This window comes from Prionailurus bengalensis, chromosome E1 (genome assembly GCF_016509475.1).
Source record: "Prionailurus bengalensis isolate Pbe53 chromosome E1, Fcat_Pben_1.1_paternal_pri, whole genome shotgun sequence".
NCBI lineage: Eukaryota > Metazoa > Chordata > Mammalia > Carnivora > Felidae > Prionailurus > Prionailurus bengalensis.
Window position 1 is genome coordinate 20,035,024 of NC_057347.1, and position 17,417 is coordinate 20,052,440.

Consider the following 17,417-nt stretch of genomic DNA (forward strand, 5'->3'; position numbering starts at 1 on the left):
CAAGTGGGCCAGAGAAGTGTTAATCCCACCAGGTGCTGGAAAGAGCTGGAAACTCCCATGAGTGGCCTAGTACGTAGTTCTATTGACTACTACTTGTCATTTCCGGTACTGGAAATAGCCACAAATTTGTATTATCTTGTACCTACTTTGGGACCTGGCGAGATGGGGTGAGGTAAAATATGAGACACTGTTAGCTCATTTCAACAAACCAGAGAGATGGGGGTTCTGGTCTCTGGCACTCAATTATTGCCGTGTAAACCTGAAAGTTCCTTTGTGTTTGGGGGGAGGATTTGATGCTCTTCCAGCTCCAACGTCTTCCTGTTGCAATGAGCCTGGAACTGGAATAAGAGGAGCCAAGGAAGCGAGTAAGCCCAACCAAGGCCCAAGCGCGCTACCTCAAGAAAACAGGCTTTCTAGAATTTTGGTCCGGATGCCTGTTGGGTAATGTGCTTTCAGCCAGCAGGGAGCGGTACGGAGCCAGCGGCACAGTTCTGTATTGCAATAGCGATTTGAAAATCGCTAGGGGTCACTCAACTTTGAGCGTTAGAATCATCTCGGGGAGGTTTTTAAGAATACCGGCGCCGAGCTTCCCCCTAGACGATGAAATCAGACTCTTTGGGAGTGGAGCCCCAACATCGGTATTTTTAAAGAGCTCCCCGGCTATGTGCACCGGGTAGTCTTTAATTCTTTACTACTTGGAGGCTGGATGACATCCAGTGGGTGCATTCTCACAAACAAGTTCTTGAATCGAACCCTCTCTTTCTTCTCGCAAGAGTTGTCGGGGTTACGTTCTAACGGGCCGGGGTGGGGGTGGGGGTGGCGGGGCAGGCATCAAGCTAAAGGGTCTCTAGGACATCAGCGTTTCCTAGCGCTCGGGAGGACCTGATCTCCACGCGCAGGTGGCTGTGACTCAGGCCAACTCGGCCCTAGGGCGCCGCTCGCCGGGCGGGGGAGGGCCGAGGTCCGCTCTCAGAGGGACCGAAGTCAGGAAAAATGGGTGGACCCAGGCGGGCAGTGGAAGGTCGAGGGAGGAGCGGAAGGAGACGACGACGCGGGCGGGCGGTCCCCGACGCGGCCCCGACTTCCGCGGCCCGGCGTCTGGGGGCGGCCTGGTCACCATGGCGGGCCTGGACCCCGGCCTGGCCATCCCCGTGTGGCTGGCCGAGGACGACCTGGGCTGCATCATCTGTCAAGGGCTGCTCGCCTGGCCCGCCACGCTGCCCTGCGGCCACAGCTTCTGCCGCGACTGCCTGAAGGACCTGTGGGCCGCCAGCAGCCCCGGCCGCCGGCGCTCCTGCCCCACCTGCCGCGAGGGCGCCGCGCAGCCGCCGCAGCTGCGGAAGAACACGCTGCTGCAGGAGCTGGCCGACAAGTACAGCCGGGCGCTGCGCGAGCTGAGGGAGGCCCCCGGCGCCGCTTCCGCCGGGGGAGTCGCGCCCGAGCCCGCGCGCCCGCCCCCGCGCCGCGCCGCCCAGCTGCCGGTAGGGAGGCGGACCCGCGCCGCCGTCGCGCCCCTCGGCCCCGCGCGCATGCCCGCGGCCCCCGCTCTCCCCCCTGCCCCGGCCCGCCTGCTCTCACCCTGGGCCCTCCCGCTCTCGGGGCAGTTCGGACAAGTATAGGCACGCTGGGAAAAAGCCGCCTCCTGACAGCCCGGCCGCTCTAGCTACTCCTCAGTACGTTGCCACTTCTTTCCAGTCTTTCCGCAGTCTGTCTCTTTGAACATTTTTATACGGGGTAAGATATAGCCCAAGACCGGTCCGCTTAACCATTTTTAAAAAAATGTACAGTTCAGTGGCGTTAGTTATATCCTCAGTGATGGGCAACTATCACTTTCTGTTTCCAGAATGTCAGCACCACAAACACTCTTGCACCCCTTTAAGCAGTAACTTCTCATTCCATCTCCCTGCAGTTCCTGGTAACGTCTGGTCTGTTTTTTGTCTCTATCATTTGCCTACTCTAGGTATTTCATATACGTGGGATCATATAATATTTGTCCCCTTGTGTCTGGCTCCTTCCACTTCCCGTAGTGTTTTCAGGGTCCCTTCATGTTGTAGCGTGCACCTGAATCTTACTCCTTTTTGTGGCTGAATAATATTCCATTGCGTGTATGTACCACATTTTGTTTATCCATTTGTAGACGGATGGCCGTTTGGATTGTTTCTACCTTCTGATTATTGTGAGTCGTGACGCACTGAACATTGGTGTCCAAGTAACCCAGCCCTTCTTCTCCGTTCTTTTGGGTGAATACGTAGGAGTGGACTTGCGGGTTTGTACGGGAATTCTGTTGAACTTACTGAGGAACACAGCCAAACCATTTTCTACAGCAGCAACAACATTTTACATTCTATTGGCAGCATCCTGATGTTTCCACATCCTTGCCAACGTTTGTTGGCAAAATAACAACATTTGTTATTTTTCATTTTATTTTTATTCCCCTCTCCCTCCTGCCACTTTGTTTTTAGTATACCTTTCCCGTTAGGCATGAAGTCCTAGTGGGATCTGCATTTCCGGAATGATTAATGATGTTGACTGATCATCTTTTCATGGGCTTATTGCTAATTTATGTATCTTTGTTGGAGAAATGTTTATTCAGGTCCTTTGACTTTTTTTTTTTTTTTAATTGGGTTGTCTTTGGGCGCCTGGGTGGCTCAGTCAGTTAAGCGCTGGACTCTGTTAAAGCTCACATCAAGATCTCACAGTTTGTGAGTTCAAGCCTGGGGTTGGGCTCTGTGCTTACAGCTTGGGATTCTTTTTCTCTCCCTCTTTCTCTGCCCCTCCCCTGCTCACACACACACTCTGTCTCAAAATAAATAAATAACTTTAAAAAAATTGGGTTGTCTTTTTCTTGTGGAGTGTTAGCAATTCTTTATAAATTCTGGATATTAAGCCCTTATCAGGTATATGACTTGCAAATATATCCCCCCATCTCGTGGATTGCCTTTTTACTTTCTTGCTAATGTCCCTTGATGCACAAACGTTTTAAGTTTTGCTGATGTCCAGTGTGTCTATTTCTTCTTTTGTTGTTCTTGTTTCTGGTGTCGTATCTAAATCCACCACCAAATTCTGAGTTAACGAAGATTTATCCCCCTATATTCTCCTGAGAGTTTTATGGTAATAAGGCTTGTTTTGAGGTTGCTGACCCATTTTGAGTTCGTCTTTCTATATGGCATGAGGTAGGGGTCCAACTTTATTCTGTTGCATGTGAAAATCTAGCTGTCCCAATACCATTTGTTGAAGAAAGTGTTTTTCTGCATTGAGTGAACTTGGAACCCTCATAAAAAATCAGTTGGCCATAGATGAATGGGTTTATTACTAGACTCCTAATTCTAGTCCATTGGGGTTTTTTGGGGGGCAGGGGAATCTATCCCTATGTCAGTACCACATTGTTTTGATTAATATAGTTTTGTAATAAATTTTGAAATCAGGAAGTGTAAGTCTGTCTGACCCTGTTCTTTTTCAAGATTGTTCTGGCTCTCCCTGCAATTCCATATGAATTTGAAAATTGATGTTATCATTCTGCAAACAAGGCTGTTGGAATTTTGAGAGGGATTGTGTTGAGTATGACATCTTTAACAATATTAAGTCTTCTTCCAAAAACATGGAATGTGTTTCCATTTATTTAGGTCTTCTTAACTTTCTTTCAGTGATGCTCTGTAGTTTTCAAAAATAGAAGTTATTTCATCTCCTTGGTTAAATATATTCCTAGGTATTTTAGTCCTTTTAGGTACTGTTATACATGCAGTTGGGTTCTTAATTTCTTTTTTTGATTGCTCACTGCAGGCGTATAAATACACTATTTTTTGTGTGCTGATCTTGCGCCTTTCAACGTTGCTGAATTCGTTTACTAGCTCTAGTAGCTTTCTTGTGTATTTTATTTATAAGATCTTTAGGATTTTATTTATAAGATCATGCCATGTGAGTAGAGAGGATCTTTTCTTCTTTTCCAGTTGGGATACCTTTTGTTTCTTTTTTTTTTTTTTAATGTTTGTTTATTTATTTTTGAGAGAGAGTGAGCGAGCACACAGGTGCATGCACAGGGGAGTGGCAGAGGGAGAGGGAGACAGAGAATCCCAAGCAGGCTCTGTACTGTCAGCTCACAGCTAGACAAGGGCTCAACCTCAAGAACTGTGAGATCATGACCTGAGCCGAAATCAAGAGCCAGATGCTTAACCCACTGAGCCACCCAGGCACCCGATAGATGCCTTTTATTTCTTGTCTAATTGCTCCGATTAAATTTCCAGTACAATGTCAGATAGCAGAGGTGCAATCAAGCATGCTTGTTTTGTTCCTGCTCTTAGAGCCTTAGTCCCGCTCTTAGTCTTTCACCATTGAGTGTGATGTTAGTTGTGGATTTCTCATAAATTCCCTTTATTATGTTGAGGAATTTCCTTTCTATTCCTGGTTTTATGAGTGTTTTAATCATGAAAGGGTGTTGGATTTTGTCAAATGCCTTGTCTGCATCAAATGAAAAGATTATGTGGTTTTTATCCCTTCATTCTATTAATGTATAACACACTGGTTGTTTTTCTTAAGTTGTACCACTTTGCACTCCTGGGGTAAATTCCACTTGATCGTGGTGTCTTATCCTTTTAATACGCCACTGGACTTAGTTTGCTAGTATTTTGTTAAGGGCTATTGGTCTGTGATTTTCTTGTGATGTGTTTGTCTAGCTTTGGCAACAGGGTCATGCTGGCCTCACTGAGGAGTTAGGAAGCGTTCCTTCCTCTTCTATGTTTTGGAAGACTTTGAGGACTCTTGTTAATTCTTCTTTAAGCATTTGGTAGAATTCACCAGTGAAGCCATCTGGTCCTAGATTTTTCTTTGTTGGGATTTTGATTACTGATTCAATCTCTTTATTTGTTATACCTCTGTTGACATTTTTCTGTTTATTTTTAAGTCAGTTTAGGTAATTTGTGTTTCTAGGAGTTTATCCATTTCATGTAAGTTATCTAATTTGTTGGCATAATAAGTTCATAATATTCTCTTAAATTTTATTCTGTAAGGTCAGTAGTAATGTCTCCACTTTGCTTTCTTTCTGATTTTGGTCATTTATGTTTCCTCTTTCTTTTTCTTTATCAGTCTAGCTAAAGATTAGTCAGTTTGTTGATTTTTTTCAAAGAACCAACTTTTGTTTCATTCATATCTCTATTGTTTTTACATTCTCCATTTTATTTATCTCCCATAATCTTTATTATTTCCTTCCTTCTGTTAGTTTTGGGTTTGGTTTGCCCTTTTTTCCCCCTGGTTCCTCAAGGTATAAATAAATGTAAGTGATTGATTTGAGATCCTTCTTCTTTTTTAATGCAGGAATTTACAGTTATAAATTTCCCTCTGAGCCTTTTCCAGAGTTCTGACATAATTGGTTTTGACAGTGTCTGTTCTGTGATGTTTCTATGTGGAGGGAACACAAGGTATATTTATATTTATATTTATATTTATATGTTTATTTATATGTTTATTTATATGTTTATTTATTTTGAAAGAAAGCACGTGAGTGGAGAGGGACAGAGAGAGAGGGAGAGAGAATACCAAGCAGGCTCTGTGCTGTCAGTGCAGAGTCTGACGTGGGGCTCAATCTCATGACCATGAGATCATGACCTGAGCTGAAGTAAAGAATTGGACACTTAACTGACTGAGCCACCCAGGTGCCCCAGAGGGATGTCAGGCTTCTTGGAGATGCAGAAGGTCCTGGGTTAATTTCAGATTTTGAGGTTCCAACATGATTTAAAAAAGAAAAGTATCAGAACAAAGTTATAAAAACTGGTTTATTGACAGTTGGATGATGAACACTGTGTATTTCTGTGACTTGACATAGGACCCCTTGTGGAGGGAATGCAATTCCAGACTTCATCCTTTGAAGTCTGAGCCCATCCTGCCTCTGATGAGGGCCCCCAGGTCTTGAGGTTGTTCCAGAATGTAGGCTGCAGAACTTACTTCCACTCCCAGCCAGGCCGCTGAGCAAATCAAGGTCTTTAAGTGGGGTTGTTTAGTGCTCTAGTTTGAATGTTGCCTTAAATGTTTAGGGCGTCAGGGGTGCCTGGGTGGCTCTGTGAGTTAAGCATCTGACTTCGGCTCAAATCATGATATCACGGTTCATGGGTTCAATCCCCACGTCGGGCTCTGCACTGACAGCTTGGAGCCTGGAGCCTGCTTCAGATTCTATGTCTCCCTCTCTCTCTGCCCCTCCCTTGCTTGTGCTCTGTCTCTCTCTCTCTCAAAAGTAAATAAACATTAAAAATTTTTAAAAATGTACAGGACATCAATAACCAAACAAAAGGAGCTTACATCTGTGCATCACTTGAAAGTTTCCTCAATCCCTGCACAATGATCAGTTAGGTTGAGTCTCTGCACTGTTTAAGAGGAGAAGGAGGAAGGGTCACTTTTACTTTGAAAGGAGTGGTAAGGACACAGGATGATTCTGGTGACACTGGACCATAAACCTCTCTAGTTTGATTCCTGCCACTGCCCCTCTCACCTTGCTGGCTGCACCCACCCTGCCAAATCTCCAGGCTCTCCATTTCCTCTCTGACCTCCTCTGCAGAATGACCCCTCTCGTCCCTTCACGCTTCACTCTCACCACCCCCCACCCCACTCCTGTGGATGGTCTCTGTTTCCCTGTTATGGCCACCAAATGATCAGTAGGCACGCAAAAGGTCTAGGAAGTGTACCTCCTTGTCCTCCGGACATCTACGTCACTTACTTGCCTGCTTCCTTTATCCGGTGTTTACAACTTCCCTCTCTGGAGCTGCTTCCCAGGTCCAGCTTTGTGTTCTTCTTTGTTCTTTTAAAGGCGGCGGCACAGAAGAGCATCACAGAAGCTGGGCATGAGCTGGAAGAGTTGGTGGAACAGCTTGTAGACCTTGTCAGGAGTCTTCAGAGTCAGACACACCTCCCGGAGCCCGGACCAGACAATGAAGGGAGCAACCAGAGCTTGGTAGGCATGCAGCCAGGAGGGGGAAAGGGTGTGCCGGGGGCGGGGCTAGGGACAGCTTCCAATTGGAGCAACATGAACGTGTTTGGAAGTTGAAGGATGCAGTAAGTCTTCATCTGTTACCATTTTCCTGCTGTCGAACATGTTTGAGGAGAAGCGTGGAATGCTGGAGGCAAGGCGGGGGAGCTTCTGGTGGGTCAGGTTCCATCCTTAGCCCTGTACCTAACCAGCTCTGAGATCCCCAGTGACCTCTGTGCAAATCCTGCAGATAGTCTCGTCCTCATCTTCACTGACCTTTCAGCAGCCTTTGGCCACACCTTCATTCCTGAAGCTTCCTCAGCTTCTAGGACAGGATTGTTCTGACCTTCTCCTGTTTTTCTTTGGCTGGTGTCTTCTCCGTCTGTCTTGCAGGCTCACTCTCTTTTCCTCTCCTCAGCAATGAAGTGCCCAGATTCCTCAAGGCTGACTTGTACATCGCTTTTTCTTCCCCCTGCGTGGTCTTTCCCACACCATGGCTTTAATTACCACCCTGTGAACACCGTAGCTCCAGCCTGGACCTTTCTCTGAGCTATGGTCTGATATCTTCCTTCTCACCTTTTCCTCTTGGTATCTCAAAGGTACACCGTACTTAAAGTGCCCCAAACTGGGGTGCCTGGGTTGCTCAGTTGGTTAAGCACAGCACAGAGCCTGCTTCAGATCCTCTGTCCGCTTCTCTCTCTCTGCCCCTCCCTGCTTCAAAAATAAATAAATAAACTTATAAAAAAATGTCCCAAACTGTTTCCATCTCAATGACTGGGCCTGGTATATCCTTCTAAGTGCACAAGCCAGAAATCTGGGAATCACGTCACCCCTTCCCTCACCAGCCTAAACATCCCTAGAATCTGTTGACTACTCTTGAGCTTTCTGGAGACATCTCTGATCGAAGCCTCTGATCATTTCTTGCCTGGATTGCCGCAATAATTAATTACTCCACTCTGTTCGCACTGGTCTGCTCTCCTCATGGTCCTCTCAAACACAAATCTGATTTACAACATCTCCAGCGCCATCTGTTTGTGGGGGATTAAGACTCAAATCCCAGCAGTCCTCACAGAACCAACAGGGCCCTGTGGGACTCCTGCCCTTGTCTGCCTCTCCTGTCTCCTTCCATCTGGGTCCCCTCACCCTCCTCACCCTGGGGCTCTTCAAGCTGCAGCCACCGTGGCCCACATCAGTACCTCCAGGGTGTCGTGCTTCTTCCCACCAGCAGGGTGCGCTCCATGGAATATTCTTCTTTCATCCTGCCACCTAGGTAATGCCTGTTCATCCTTCAGACCTAGCTAGATCATCACTTTCCGGGAGAAACCTTCACTGATTTCCTCGAACAAGTCTCCCTATTAGAGAGGCCCTTATGACTTCATTTGTAACAGTTATCACAAGTTGGAACTTGATAATGATTGGTGCCATAATTTATTGCTGTTTGTTCTCCCTCTTCCCCTACCCTGGACTCTAAGCTTCATTAGGGTAGAGACCTTGATGGCTTTTGTTCTTTTGTTCACTCTTGTATCCCCAGGCCTACCACAGTGCGGGACACATAGTTAGGTGTTCAACAAATGCTCATTGAAGGAGTGAATATACAGGTCTTCAGGGATGCAAGGTGTTGGGGGAGAAAAGCCTGAGGGTCTGACTTTCCCCCTTGGCATTGCTGCTGGCTTGTATTCTGACCTTGGGCAAAAAGAGCTCTGGTATAAAAAAGCGCTCAAGTAGGGCGCCTGGGTGGCTCAGTTGGTTAAGCATCTGACTTCGGCTCAGGTCATGATCTCGTGGTTCATGGGCTCAAGCCCTTCATTGGACTCTATGTTGACAGCCCGGAGCCTGGAACCTGCTTCGGATTCTGTGTCTCCCTCTTTCTCTGCCACTCCCCTGCTAATGCTCTGTCTCTCTCTCTGTCTCTGTCTCTGTCTCTCTCTCAAAAAAATAAATAAACATTAAAAAAAAGTGCTCAAGTGATGGGAAAATGCAGGTCGATAAAATTCACTGTGGCAATTTAGTTCACCTCCATGAGGTGTAACTGTAACTTCTTTTTGTATTTATTATTATTATTATTTTTAATTTTATTTTTTACATTTACATCCAAATTAGTTAGCATATAGTGCAACAATGATTTCAGGAGTAGATTCCTTAATGCCCCCTACCCATTTAGCCCATCCCCCCTCCCACAACCCCTCCTGTAACCCTCAGTTTGTTCTCCATATTTATGAGTCTCTTCTGTTTTGTCCCCCTCCCTGTTTTTATATTATTTTCGATTTCTTTCCCTTATGTTCATCTGTTCTATGTCTTAAAGGCCTCATATGAGTGATGTAACTTCTTTTTTTAAATGGGAATAGCAAACCCACCTTGGAAGGTTGTTTTAAAAATTAGAAGTAAGCCGTGGAAAGTACTCAGTCCATTGGGCCTGCTACTTTATGAGTGGTAAGAAGAGTGGGATATGCAAATAGGATATGCAAAGTTGGGAAGGAAAGTCAGGGACCAAAGGTGGGAAGGTAGGAGCAAATGGGAGGCTGTGTTGGGGAATGACAGGTTAAAGACAATCAGGGAGCATAGGTTAGAGGCCCGAGAGAGCTGGGAGGACCTGGATGGCAGCAACATGTCTATGCTGGCTCTTGAGAAGAGAGATGATATAATGGTAGCCTCTTGGAGAAGATTATTCTGGCCTCTGAAGCTTATCTTGGTGACTATCTGTATTATTTATTTTGTAAAGCCCCTATAGGATGGGCTTACAAATTTTAATACTTTTTTTGGTATTACTTAAGAAATCCATGTTTATTGTAGAAAATACTAGAAAATACGCAAGCAGTTTAAAGAAAGCAAATGAGGGGCGCCTGGGTGGCTCAGTCGATTAAGCATCCGACTTCTGCTCAGGTCATGATCTCGTGGTTCGTGAGTTTGAGTCCCGTGTCAGGGTCTGTGCTGATGGCTCAGAGCCTAGAGCCTGTTTCAGATTCTATTTCTCCCTCTCTGTTTGCTTCTTCCCTATTCTTGCTCTCTCTCTCTCTCTCTCTCTCAAAAATAAATAAACATTAAAAAAATTTTTTTAAAACAAAGAAAATGAACATCACCCATAACCCCACCACCCAGAAATAACCACTCTTTAATATTTTTGCTGCCCTTTGTATTCTTCCAGATTCCTTTCAAGGCATGTGGTTTGAGGGCCTAATTATGTTTTTAAAAATTTGTGAGGGGGCACATAGAGAATTAGAGATGGCAGAATCAGAATATGCTATTTGATGCATACCTTAAGAGACTTGAATTAATTAATTTATTTTGGATGATTCATTAATAGTCTTTCCTTGGTTTCTTCAAAGCTCGTGACTCCCCACACACCCGAGAGAAAACTGCGAGACATTCTACATGACTTAGAAGAAATCCGGGAAAAATTACGGGAAAACTTGACATGGAAAGAGGCCCTTGAAGAACAACCACAGGGTAAGGTGATTTTATTTTGTGGAGTATTAAATATGGAAGTTGGGGGAAATGACAGAGTGTTCCAGGGCTTTGTTTTTGGGGGATAGGATCCCAGAGCCCAGCTGTGTTATTCCTGTGGTGCTGTAAATGAGGAAAGAGTGGGCTGAGGTGTTTTTGTGGCTGGATATGTTTTTTGGATATGACTGGCGGTATGATGTAACACAGGCCTTTAAAAAATAGCAACTCATTTTCTGAGACCTATACATCCAGAACCTAGACCTGATTTTGCTAGCTTACTGCTCATCTGTGTTATCTACCTGAGGAGATTCAGAAATAGGCTGTTTTTTTGGGGGTCTGGGTGGGTCAGTGGTTTGAGTGACCAACTCTTGGTTTCAGCTCAGGTCATGCTGTCGCGCTCTGTCTCCCTCTCTCTCTGCCCCTCCTCTACTTGTGCTGTTTCTGTCTCTCTCAAAATAAATAAATAAACTTTTTAAAAAAATTAAAAAAAGGAAATAAGCTGCTTTTTATGTTTAACTATTAAATATCTTTGATAACAAAGCATACGATTTTGTAAATCGTCCTTGATAAGTTCTATTAACATATCATCTCTGGTGAGCGTGCTAATAATAAACAGTAAAAGCATAGAAAGGAACCTTTCTGTTTGACTTTGTACATTCTCTGTTGTAACCCTAGTCATGACTGAAGAACTGTTAGTTCACGCCTGTCCCTTAGACATTAGCTCTGGGCTCCCTCTCTTCTGCCTCCTGGTCTGGCCACTGCCAGCTTTATATGCTTTAGGGACATGTCTCTTATAACGACTTTTATATTCAAATGATCTTGCTCTGCTTAAAAAGTTATTTAAGGGGCGCCTGGGTGGTGCAGTCGGTTAAGCGTCCGACTTCAGCCAGGTCACGATCTCGCGGTCCGTGAGTTCGAGCCCCGCGTCGGGCTCTGGGCTGATGGCTCGGAGCCTGGAGCCTGTTTCCGATTCTGTGTCTCCCTCTCTCTCTGTCCCTCCCCCGTTCATGCTCTGTCTCTCTCTGTCCCAAAAATAAATAAACGTTGAAAAAAAAAAAGTTATTTAAAAAAATTAAAAAAAAAATTTTTAATGTTTATTTATTTTTGAGAGACAGAGAGAGAGCATGAGTGGGGGAGGGGCAGAGAGAGAGAGAAAGACCCAGAATCTGAAGAGGCTCCAGGCTCTGAGCTGTGAGCACAGAGCCGGATGCGGGGCTTGAACTCACAAGCCTTGAGATCATGACGTGAGCTGAAGTCAGATGCTTAACCGAGCCACCCAGGTGTCCCTAAAAAAAATTTTTTTAAATGTTTATTTATTTTATTTATTTATTTATTTTTATTTAAATTTTTTTTCAATGTTTATTTATTTTTGGGACAGAGAGAGACAGAGCATGAACGGGGGAGGGGCAGAGAGCGAGGGAGACACAGAATCGGAAACAGGCTCCAGGCTCCGAGCCATCAGCCCAGAGCCCGACGCGGGGCTCGAACTCACGGACTGCGAGATCGTGACCTGGCTGAAGTCGGACGCTTAACTGACTGTGCCACCCAGGCACCCCAAATGCCCAGGCACCCCAAATGTTTATTTATTTTGGAGAGAGAGAGAGCATAAGTGGGTGAGGGGCAGAGAGAGAGGGAGACACATAATCCGAAGCAGGCTCCAGGCTCTAAGCTGTCAGCACAGGGCCCAATGTGGGGCTTGAACCCACAAACCATGAGATCATGACCTGAGCCAAAGTCGGAAGCTTAACCTACTGAGCTACCCAGGCGCTCCAGAAAGTTATTTTGTATTTAGGTGGAGAAACATGATCCCTTGGGAGAAGTTTCTCAAGGGAACCAGTTAGAGCACACTTTATTAGTTGCTCCAAAAATTATCTGAGAAATAAGTGTCCTCTTGGCTCTTGTGCACCCCTAAGTTTAGATTAGGTTCCTTAATGATCTTATTTACTTACATAAATTTAAAATCAGAATTTTAGTAGTACCTGGCTGGGTCAGTCGGTGGAGCATGTGACTCGCTCTTGGGGTTGTGAGTTCAAAGCCCATGTTGGGTATAGAGATTACTTAAAAAAAAAATCTTAAAGTGATTAATTAAAATGTTTAAATTTTGGTGTTAAATTTAAAATTTTTAATTCAGCAATCAAAACAATATAAAAGCACACAGTGAAGGTCTGTTTCCCACCCTTGCCCAATTTGCCCATTGCAGTTTCAATTAACTGCTTGTAGTAGTTTCTTGAGTGCCCATTCAGAATTTACTTACACAAAGTAACATTTTATTAAATTTTTTTTTTCTCAACGTTTATTTATTTTTTGGGACAGAGAGAGACAGAGCATGAACGGGGGAGGGGCAGAGAGAGAGGGAAACACAGAATCGGAAACAGGCTCCAGGCTCTGAGCCATCAGCCCAGAGCCTGACGTGGGGCTCGAACTCCCGGACCGCGAGATCGTGACCTGGCTGAAGTCGGACGCTTAACCGACTGCACCACCCAGGCGCCCCCACAAAGTAACATTTTAAAGCACTTATGGCATTCGGTGGGGAGGTCATGGATATTCTGGGTGTCAGAGTGATGCCCTGAAACTGTATTAGCTAATTTATTTGATACATATGCATCTAACCCTTCCCATGTGCCTGGTACTATGCTTGGTGCTTAGAACATGAAGATGAACAAGGTCTCTACCAGTGTTAGAAATAAGTCCAACATCCCAATCAATGGAGGGACACGGAGACTCGGAGCATGGTGAAGCCAGGCTTTAATCAATGTTCTTGCAAGAGCAGGTGTCTGATGGACAGGCACACTCAGGGCAGTTACAGCAGACAATGTATCTCCTGACGTGCAGGTCCCTCCCCTGATTCCTCAGCACTCATTGGCTGAGTACTACAGAGGTTACAGCCTTACCCGGATGGCGCCTATGCCAATGTCAGGCAAAAAGTAGTCTGATTGGAACAAATGTACATTCCCTGAGGTGACGCAGAGAATTTCAGTCCCTCCTCCCTTTGTTCTTTGGTGCATGCTCATTGCAAAGCCTGCGAAAATAAGCCCATGAAATGGAGAGGGGAAGAAGAACCAGGATGTGAAGTGTCTAAGGGTTTGGGACTCCATGGTGTGTGTGTGGGGGGGTGTGGGGAGGGAGGTCATACATATTTCCAATAGGTTGTAAACCTATTTTAATGAGACAGCACAGCTTTTATTTGGTGTTTCTGAAAATGAATCATCTCCCTTACTTCTCACACCAGCAAGGAGCTTAAATCTTACCAGGGAAACAGGCAGTAAAAAAAACTCACCGTGAGAACATGGGGCTGAACATAAGGATGTGGGAAACATGGGGTGCCTGGGTGGCTCAGTCGGTTAAGCATCCAACTTCAGCTCATGATCTCACAGTCTGTGAGTTTGAGCCTGGCGTCGGACTCTGTGCTGACAGCTCAGAGACTAGAGCCTGCTTCTGATTCTGTGTCTCTCTTTCTCTCTGTCCCTCCCCTGCTTGTGCTCTCTCTCTCTCTCTCAAAAATAAATAAACATTGAAAAAAGATTTTTTTTAATGATTTGGGAAACAAAGGTAACTTACAGCCCACTGACAAGTCCTTGAAACAAGCATAGTGACCTTCCTCTGGGAGTTCAGCTGCCTCCATGCTGACACTTTGCTAGGGGCAAAAGGCAGTCTTAGCTTAACATTATCCCAACCCTCCAGGAGCCTATAAGTCTACTTTAACATATGGGACATTTAACATTCCTTTGGAAACCTCCTTTATCTCTGTCCCCCCAATTATATGTTAGCAGTCATCCTCCAAGCATAAGGAGCATAATATACATCTGAAGGGTTTCATGACTGAGGTTTTGCTAGACAGTAATAAATGACTTTTTCCTAACAACAGCTAGCCCCCTCAAGGTCCTGCAAACCTTGCTTCCAAAATTCCTTAGAGACTTACTCTATCCCTAACCCCCTCCCAACTTGAAGGTATATAGTCAGCCACCCCTCACAACCCACGTACAGCTCTTTCTGCCCACGGGTCCTGTCCCCGAGCTTTAATGAAACCACCTTTTTGCACTGAAAATGTCTCAAGAATTCTTTCTTGACCGTTCGCTCTGAACTCCACCATTTCCACATCAATACCTGAGCTGGATGTCCTGTCTGATTCAAGTCTGACACTACAAAAAATCTCTGTGCCCTGATCACGATGTTTGAATAATTCTATTTGCCTTTTTTTTTTTTTTTGATAAGACTTTTTCCCCTTCCCAATGTTTTGATTCCTTAGTGGAACTCCAAGAAGGTCCATCTTCCTCTGCATGCCCGCTGTCTGACTACAGTCACCCTGCCCCCACGAGGACCTCCCGGTTTGCTCAGTGTAAGTATGTAGTCTGCTTAAAACTTGGCTTTGGCCTGGGGCGCCTGGGTGGCTTGGTCGGTGGAGTGTCCGACTCTGACCTGATTTTGGCTCAGGTCACAATCCCAGGGTTGTGGGATCGAGCCCCGTGTTCTGTGTTGGGCTCTGTGCCCAGAGTGGAGCCTGCTTAGGATTCTCTCTCTCTCCACCCCTCTCCCCTACTTGGGCTCCCTCCCTCTCTTTCAAAAAAGAATTAAACAACACAAAACAAAACAAAACAAAACTTGGGGGTCTGCCAGTCCACCTCCCAGCTGCTGGGCCTGTTTTTGGCTCAAAGGGGAGCTGATTACAAAGACAAAAGGGATGAAGACTCCCAAATTCCAGGCTAAAGTGGGGGAATAAAAGTTAAGATGGGAAGGGGGGATTGTTACTAGAACCATGATAGAAGACTGCAAATTGACGTACCAGTTTTAATGCCAGTGTAAGTAAACTTTATCACACTCAAAGATACAAAGCCTCTGGGTGGCTCAGTTGGTTGGGCGTCCGACTTCGGCTCAGGTCATGATCTCGCCATTCTGGAGTTCGAGCCCCACGTTGGGCTTTGTGCTGACAGCTCAGACCCTGGAGCCTGCTTCTGATTCTGTGTCTCCTCCTCTCTCTCTGCCCCTTCCCAAATCACACTTTGTCTCTTTCTCTCTCTTTCTCAAAAATAAACTTAAAGAAAAAAAAAAGCTACAAAGCTGTATTTTGCTCTTAGGGTGAGAGCTAATCATATCCTTGTTCTTTTCCTCAGGGGCCGTCAGTCCGACCTTTGACCTTCGGAGCCACTGCTGTAGTCTGGAGGTGTCCGAGGACTGCCGGGTGGTGACTGTATCTCGCTGCCCGCAGACCCATCTCTGGAGCCACGAGAGGTTTGTGACCTGCCAGGTCTTATGTTCCCAGGCCTTTTCTTCAGGGAAGCAGTACTGGGAAGTAGACACTCAGCACTGCAACAACTGGGCAGTTGGGGTGGCCTCCTGGGGGATGAGGCGCAACCAGACCCTGGGAAGGACCGAAGACTCCTGGTGTGTAGAGTGGAAGGGGACTGGCCAGCTCTCTGCATGGCACATGGTCAAGGAAACCATCCTGGGCTCTGACAGACCTAAGGTGGTGGGCATCTGGCTGGACCTGGAAGAGGGCAAACTTGCCTTCTATTCGGTGGCCAATCAGGAGACACTTCTGTACGAGTGCCCCGTCTCTGCCTCCTCCCCTCTGCACCCTGCCTTCTGGCTGTATGGCTTAAATCCTGGAAACGCTCTGACTATAAGGCCAGTAAAGGTGTAAAGGTTCCCTGGGTCTTAAAACATGGTGATCTTCCGGTTTCTCCCTCTGATTTCAAGCAGCTGGCCACTTCCCAAAGATCCCACTTCCAGAGCTAATGGGTGAGCAGAAGAGGGCTAACTGTAGGCTTGGGACATTGAAACTGCACATTCCCCAGAAAGCATTGACCCTTGACTGGCTCCTGGGAGGTAACTCCTAAGCCCTTGGGATATCCTGCCTGATAAGAGTGTCTGTTTACCTGAGGGCCTCGGGCCAGGAGCTATCACCTTGACCTCTGGAGGGGCTGGAGACTCTGCCTGGGTGCCTGACCCCAGTAAAAGCCCTGGGCTCCAAGGCTGGGGTGAGCTTCCCTGGTTGGCAATACCCTTTGTACATTGCCACACACTTGTCGCTAACTGTCACTAGGAGAATTAACCTTGTCCTTGTGACTCCGCAGGGAGAGGATAGTTGATCTCTTGGCTCCTGCCCTGTGTGCTGTGCCTTTTACTACTGCTGATTTTAATCTGTATCCTTTCACTGTAATAAATTGTAACCAAGACTACAGTCACTTTGCTGAGTTCTCTGGGTGCTTCTCGTGAATCACTGAACCTGAGAGTGGTTTGAGGGACCCCCAAACTCAGGGCAGATTATCAGTTGCTGTGTAATACCATGGCCACGAATGCAGTGGTTTTAAACAACACACAGCACCTCACAGTTTCTGTGAGGAGTGAGGCACAGTTTCTGTGCCAGGAGTCAGGGCACTGTTGAGACAAGGCCTCTGCTTGGGGGTCTCACAAGCTGCAGTCAAGGTGTGACCCAGCACTGTGGTGTCATCTGAGGCTCAACTGGGGAAGGATCTCCTTCCAGACTCACATGGTGGTTGGCAATATTCAGTTCCTCTTGGGTTGTCAGACTGAGGTCCTCAGTTTCTTGCTGGCTGTTGGCTGGGGACCACCCTCAGTTCCTCACCCCTCACGTCCTCAAAGCCAACAAGGAACAGAAGATCTCCTAGCCAGATGGACTTTAAATCTTGTATAATATAATCACATACACATAATCACATACATCCTATTGCCTTTGCCTTATTCTGTTGGTTAAAAACAAGTTGCAAGTCCTGCCCACACTCGAGGGGAAGGGATTAAACAGGGCAGGAATACCAGGAGGTGGGGGGTCTTAGGGGACACCTGACAGTCTGGCCAGCATAGGGTGTCATTTCATTCTTGATTTCCCCTATTTTTAAAAGTCATTTTATTATATAACACAACAGATACAGAAAACCATAAAAGGGGTGCCTGGGTGGCTCAGTTGGTTAAGTGTCCTACTCTTGATTTCGGCTCAGGTCTTGATCTCACAGGTTCCTGAGTTCAAGCCCCACATTAGGCTCTGCACTGACAGTGTGCCTACTTGGGATTC

General features: G+C 46.1%; 2 protein-coding genes across 2 annotated transcripts in view; both read left to right on the forward strand.

Annotated features, from left to right (window-relative positions):
- Positions 1-851: 851 nt before the first annotated feature.
- Positions 852-16,568, forward strand: RNF135 (ring finger protein 135). The gene is made up of 5 exons (XM_043583670.1): positions 852-1,481; positions 6,791-6,934; positions 10,273-10,393; positions 14,637-14,726; positions 15,499-16,568. The coding sequence occupies exons 1-5, from the start codon at positions 1,119-1,121 to the stop codon at positions 16,026-16,028; spliced, it is 1,248 nt and encodes a 415-aa protein (XP_043439605.1). The 5' UTR covers positions 852-1,118; the 3' UTR covers positions 16,029-16,568.
- RHOT1 (ras homolog family member T1) overlaps positions 15,570-17,417 on the forward strand; it is a 76,294-nt gene continuing 74,446 nt past the window's right edge. Inside the window, exon 1 of the mRNA XM_043583664.1 lies at positions 15,570-15,616. The gene's annotated coding sequence lies outside the window, so the exon portion shown is untranslated. The remainder of the gene's footprint in view (positions 15,617-17,417) is intronic.